Genomic DNA, 6765 nt, shown 5'->3' with positions numbered 1-6765 from the left:
GAATATAAGTATTTCGATTTTTGAAAATAAATCTGTTTGAATAGAATAATAAATGAATTGCAATGACTTAATCCATTTGCCTATTAATTGTTTGGAGGGAAAATTAGTCCGGGGCAGAGGGCACAGAGAGAACGTCAATTGTAACGGGATTTGTGGCTTGGCACGCGGAAATTTATCGTGATAACTAGCTCACGGATGTCCTACGGGCGGTTTCCTGGTTGTTTCGTTTGCTAAATGCGTTTTGTAACCTCTCACAAGCGAAACTATTCACTCGATTAGGCCAGTAATTGTTCTAGACGCACAGGCTTGTCCTAAGCCGCAATTTAGAGTCGATTTGATTAAACTGCCGATAGCAATTGAACGGTTTGTTACAGAAGTGTACATTAGTGAACCTGGTGATCGTGATTTATGATACAAGATCAAAATCTAATAAGCTAAATTATTAATATCAGGTCTACCGGAAAGTTCTGTCCGTTTCTTTCACAAGTTTCGACACGTAAGCACTACATTATGAGCTTTTAAACTCCAATAAAAAGCTGAAGTCGAAGAAGTGTTGTCAGCAACTGGAAAATTTAAAGACAGCTTTTCCAAGAAAAGAGACCGGCGATGTTCAATAGGAAGAATATCATACTGCATCATGATAATGCCAGGCCACATTTTGCTTTGGGGACTCGTCAAAAAGTTGCAGAACTAGACTGGGAAGTTCTCTCGCATTCACCATATTCCCCGGACTTAGCACCGTCCGACTATCACTTGTCCTTGTCACTACAAAATTTTTTGAAGGGAAAAAAATTCAAAAGATATCAAACAAGCACTGGTTCAATTCGCAGTAAAAAAATAAAAAGTCAGATAGTCTATTCGCGCTTAATTAATCTTCTTTTTCTGCGATGTTTTGGAACTCGAACTGGTTAGATGGAACATAAATTGCACGAGGGTCGCGAAAAGATACAGCGCAGCGATCACGATGACTAGAAGAAACGCGTAGACGTCGAGCATTTGCAATTGCCACCACGCTAAATCTTTCGCGGGTGACCTGAGCGCGTTCGGGCCGTGTCTGATGATGTACTCGACCCAGTAAACCGCCGTATCGGCTGCGGAGAGCGGTCGGTCCAGGAACTTCTCCGAAACTTTCTTCATCGCGATCCTGAAATTGTCAATATGCAATTTCTTTAGCTATTTGTAACACCCTGTCGCCCATGACACATTCACATCTTCGTTTTAATGGTGTTATTAGTAGGCTGAGGATTTTTGTGCAAAGATGCTATTTATAATATCAATTTAAAACATGTTAAACGTTTAAAGAAATTTCTTTAAACGTTTAACATGTTTTTTGCATTTGATATTCTGTATATTTGCATAGATAACATGCAGTTTTCATATTTTTTCACACTCAATGTCCTCATGAATGCTTAAAATCCGCAGTCTACTTATCAGATAGAAATAGAAATTTATTTTCTGTACAGGGAGTTCGACTACTGGTGGGAAACATTTTAATTGGATAGATACAGTCATTTTATAGATCTATGATCTATAATTATAATAATAGGTCTATCTGGCGCAAAGTTTAAAGGAATGGCAATTTACCGGTATTTTGGGTCATGCACGATGGCATTCAAAGCCTCATCCATTTTCTCGACGGTCAGGGTGTCCAGATCTAATTGTATCGCGATGTTAAGACGCACGTAGGTCTCGATGTTGGTAAATTGATCAGCAAACAACGGTATACCGAGCAGGGGGACGCCATAGTGGATCGCTTCTTGGGTGCCCATAAGACCTCCGTGGGTGATGAATGCCTTTAGGTTCGGGTGTTCTGCGACAACAAATATCTTGTCATTCAACACCATACCTCATGGATCTATGTTGCTATACCACAGTTTCCTTCAAATATTCCCGAGATACAAATTCTTGAAAAACGAACCACTTCAAATGATTTATGGAAAAATAATTCTTATTCAATGTTCGCACTTGACTATGATCGTTTGTTATTTTTTTACGTTATTTAATTACTTACTGAGGACTTTAACCTGCGGGAGCCACGTGAGGACGTGAACGTTACTCGACAAGCCGGGTGGCAGCTCGTCCGGCTTTGCGATTTTCAGTAACACTCGAATCGGTGCTATGTTTGCTAGAGATTTATAGAAGATTTCTAGATAATGGCGTGGCATCGACTCGATCTTCACCATCGAGCCGAACGTGAAGTATACAAATCCCTGCGTGCTCTCGTTCATCCATTTCTCCAAACTCTGAAGAAGATCGTCATCAATTTAAACAATGATATGCATGTACAATCGTGGATGATATTAAGTGTACACATTTCAAAATGGAATGACAATTACGGGCGAGATCTCCACTCCTTCCTCTTGGACGTGCAACCCGCCGACTTCGATGTACGCCGGCGTCATATCTCTGATTCCGTTCATCGATATATGCGAGTTGACCAAGATCATTGAGAATTTCTTTTCGAGTTCCCTGATGTCCGGCGCGTCCGGACTGACGTACTTCCTGAGCATGTCCGTCTGCAGGCTCGAAGCGCTGTTGAACTGATACTGGCTTTGAACCGCACTTAGGAAGTTGTAAGTCCTCTGCCAGAAGTTCATGTTGTTTGGATAAGAAATCAAATTATTCGGCTGGTACGCGTAATTTGGAGGATTCCCGATGTAATCGTGGTGCCAGGGGTACAGCTTGGACGAGCTGGCTCCTATTAATGGTACCTTCAGGATGTCACCTAGTATGGCGTAACAGTGGGCACCGAACACCTGAAACGATCATCAATTTATGGAATTGTTTAGGATATAAAAATCCAGCACTCTCATTCAGATCCAGCACTTCATTCTCATTTGATGTCAACGTGATGCTTTGAAACGTGATGATAATTCGTCCTTGAATTTGAAATCATAGTTATATAATATGCATGTCAGGCATAGGGTTATCAGTTATCTCAATTTATTTTTCAACCCAGTCGTATTAAACGTAATGATGATCTTTCTATTTATCGTAATCAGTCTCGTATTATAAGAATATAAGTAAATGTCTCAAGTTCTGATCCGCTCAGAATTTTTTAAAATTTCGTGTAAAATGACATACAACAATAGCTAATGAGCAAAAATTGGGACATTTATTATAAGATAATTGTAATTGCCAATGGATTTGGGAAACTAACAAAGTTTCTAAATAGAAATTCATTCCGGTGATAAAAATTGGTTTGTTCGGCGAATATTCTTGTATGACGGGGCAACAAACGCCGCGAGGGTGTCGAGGATAATAAACTGTAGCCACGTAAATTTAACGTCTCGAGTATTATACTGGCGGCTAATGAAATGGCTAAAGAGGGTGTGGACGGAGTATATTGCCTTTGGAAACGAAGTTGAACGAAGAAAGGGGCGGTGGGTCAACGGGTCATTTTGATATCGACATTTGATAACGCAATAACAGGATTTGCGGTTGGAGCCGATTCCGATCGCTTAAATTCGCCTAACTTTTAAAAATTAATCAAGTCTAAACAAGCAATGTCATCAGATGTAATTTTCACAGTACGCTAATGCATTTTTGAGAATTTTCGATAATTTAAACAAACACGCTGCTTAGAAGCTGCTATTAATAAAGGACTGTGACTTATGTAACGACAGAATGATGTTATTAATTACGAAATAGGGAGAAACAGTGATATTAACTTCGATACCCGTTACGAACATCGTCACGTTACATGTAACAAACAAACGTGAATAGACAAATTTGTTCTATCGAGTTATTCGCAATTCAATGTATAATAAATTTGTTTATCATTAATTATATACAATGCTAATGATGTTAAATGATACAACCATATAGTATACAAAAACAAAATCGTAACAGCGTACCTCCATAATGACGACGTCATAAGGTGGGTCTTTCGGCGGGTTGCGTATCAATTCTTGAAACTTTGGATATTTCAAGTTTTCGCAAATGTCGTTTCCTGTCATGGTAGCCACAGCGAAGGCCGACGACGCTCTGATCATGTTGTGCATCTCGTCGTAAGTCATATTGTTCATGAAATCCCTCGCAGTGGGTAACACAATCAGGTCGTTGTAATTCGGATACGGTTTCTTCAACGGGAACGTGCTGATCACGTCGACCTGGTGGCCCTTCCTCGCAAGGGCCTTCATCAGATGCTCGAACATTATAAAATGACTTTTCCCGTTGTATGGAAACATGCCTAGGATACGGTATCCGTCACTCGTCGCGAATACCGCGCAAACAAATAGTATGGACACCAACTTCATCTTTAATCCTCTTTTAATTCAGTTGAGAAATCTATTAAATTATTACTAATTTGCAATTGCTTGGTAAAACGTCGCCACTTTAAATGCACTAAATTCACGGTTTCAATCGTAATAAATTATTCACGAGTCACAGGAAATGAGTTTAATACATTGTCTCCGTGGAAAAGATCCCTTGGTCACTATTACTGTTCTTACAAATAGAATTGCAACTACTTCTTGTAGGTCATCAATGTTGATAACTAGACTGTGACTTTTTATGCGAAATGAAACTTCTGTGATCTAAATAATGAACCGTAAATTAAGATTTCTTGTATCCTTCAGGAGCAATAATGTGTACTTACTCCAACACTTAATATTAATCTTTACTCATCAAACGCAGTTTTTCTATACTCTGCATTTAAGATTGCGTATAAAAGGATGAGCCAGTGAGTATAAATTGTTACAAGAACAGAAATCGGATCATTTACTAGAGTCTTTGAAGATTGATTAAATATTTACTGAAGTTTATTAAGAAAATAGATTAAAAACGAAGTTTAAACACTTGTTGCTACTGATGATCTTCAAGTCACAGCTAGCAACACATAACTGTCCGTTGTGCAACTGCAAGTATAGCGCTTGAATTATCACGTCGTGTTCAGTGAGATAAAGGAACAACAGTCAAGTGTTGACCACTGAAGATTAAATTCGTGAACAGTAGTGTTTATTCAGAGCAGTGGTTTTTAACATGTGTTCCGCGGAACACTTTTTTTTTTTTATTTCACTACTGCGCTCCGCAAAAAATTTGTAAAATTGTAAATGTTCCGTGATTCTGAACAATGTAAGAATCACTGGTTTAAAAAAATATAAATGTTATTAGTCAGAATATTTAAATCTGTATTATATCATTCTTCGATTTATAGATACAGTATTATCCATAAATATTCGAACACATTTCCAAATTGAATAACTTTATCAATATGCCACTTAACGAAATAATTTCTTTTTAGTTGTTAAAGATCAGTTTACTATATTGTAAATTATATACGTATATGTAGTTAACTACTGTGTAATAAACTAATCTTTCTGACATCTAAAGAAAAATTAAGTCGTTAAGTGTTATTAAGAAAATTATTCAATTTTCAAACGTTTCCAACTTATTGTGAAATACTTTGTACCTTATTGAAGATTTTTGTATGTCACTATAAGTGTTTTATTTATCTTTATAAGATCAATTTTATGAATTACGAAAAACAAATCAGTAAATAACGAAACATCTAGTCTTCACTTGATGTACCATTATCCTTGATGAAAGAAAGAGTGTACGAACGGGGTAGACTCCGATAGTGGCACGATAAGATGATATTAGATGATAAACCTTCAAAGTTACGAATGTTTCCTGACGCGATTTCGATATTTTTTAAATATTTATTAAACTAGTATTAATTTCACGATTTTAATTTTCTTGATAAGTTTATTTAAAAACATACACATAGTCTTTAATGTTGACACCACTTTCACTCTTTTATCAAAGCACCTCTGTACATTAAGTTGAAAAATTTTCAATTTTGGTAGGGAAAAATAAAGAAAGCTTTTAATAAAGTCTACTTGATAACGTTCGTGCGTAAATCATCCGCGTTCTAAGTGATGAACGTAATTGTAAGTGTTGAAAACTTCGATGGGAGATGAATTCTTTTGAAGTTCTTATTACATTCACGTTGATTTTTCATGCTCGCTTTTCCGCGGGATTGAAATACTGAAATGCAAACAATAAAATATCCTTCGTTTGACGTGACGTATGTCAAAGCCAAACGATGGAATCCCAGCATTTGAACGCGGAGGGAACTATTTTTTTAAATAAATTACGATTCGAAGAATGCAGGATGTTTTGCTAAGTTTTGAAGTCGGGAACGGAGTAACATTGCTATTTCGTTGCCAAATACACGTACAATAAAAGTGTTTCACAATATAACAAAAATCAATATTCTAATTACAATTTCATGAAGAGGTTCTCCAATTGACTGTCAAATTAGCCGATTATCAAAAACGTATTTAAAGTACACTAGTGGAAACTAACAAATCCGAATAAAAAGGATAGTCTATTCGCGCTTAATTAATCTTCTTTTTCTGCGGTGTTTTGGAACTCGAACTGGTTAGATGGAACATAAATTGCACGAGGGTCGCGAAAAGATATAGCGCAGCGATCACGATGACTAGAAGAAACGCGTAGACGTCGAGCATTTGCAATTGCCACCACGCTAAATCTTTCGCGGGTGACCTGAGCGCGTTCGGGCCGTGTCTGATGATGTACTCGACCCAGTAAACCGCCGTATCGGCTGCGGAGAGCGGTCGGTCCAGGAACTTCTCCGAAACTTTCTTCATCGCGATCCTGAAATTGTCAATATGCAATTTCTTTAGCTATTTGTAACACCCTGTCGCCCATGACACATTCACATCTTCGTTTTAATGGTGTTATTAGTAGGCCGAGGATTTTTGTGCAAAGATGCTATTTATAATATCAATTTAAAAC

General features: G+C 37.5%; 2 protein-coding genes across 2 annotated transcripts in view; both read right to left on the bottom strand.

Annotated features, from left to right (window-relative positions):
• LOC108628665 (UDP-glucuronosyltransferase 1-6-like) overlaps positions 1-6765 on the bottom strand; it is a 22446-nt gene that overhangs the window by 13275 nt on the left and 2406 nt on the right. The gene's annotated exons all lie outside the window — the stretch shown is intronic.
• Positions 804-4259, bottom strand: LOC108628681 (UDP-glucuronosyltransferase 2B31). Its single transcript, XM_018030765.2, has 5 exons — positions 3858-4259; positions 2337-2756; positions 2012-2243; positions 1585-1810; positions 804-1144 (listed from the first exon to the last, which is right to left on the bottom strand). The coding sequence occupies exons 1-5, from the start codon at positions 4257-4259 to the stop codon at positions 865-867; spliced, it is 1560 nt and encodes a 519-aa protein (XP_017886254.1). The 3' UTR covers positions 804-864.

This window comes from Ceratina calcarata, unplaced genomic scaffold (genome assembly GCF_001652005.2).
Source record: "Ceratina calcarata isolate Rehan_Ccalc_2016 unplaced genomic scaffold, ASM165200v1 scaffold537.2, whole genome shotgun sequence".
In the NCBI taxonomy this organism is placed as follows: domain Eukaryota; kingdom Metazoa; phylum Arthropoda; class Insecta; order Hymenoptera; family Apidae; genus Ceratina; species Ceratina calcarata.
The sequence above is the reverse complement of the archived record's forward strand: the minus strand, read 5'-3'. Positions and strand labels throughout refer to the sequence as shown.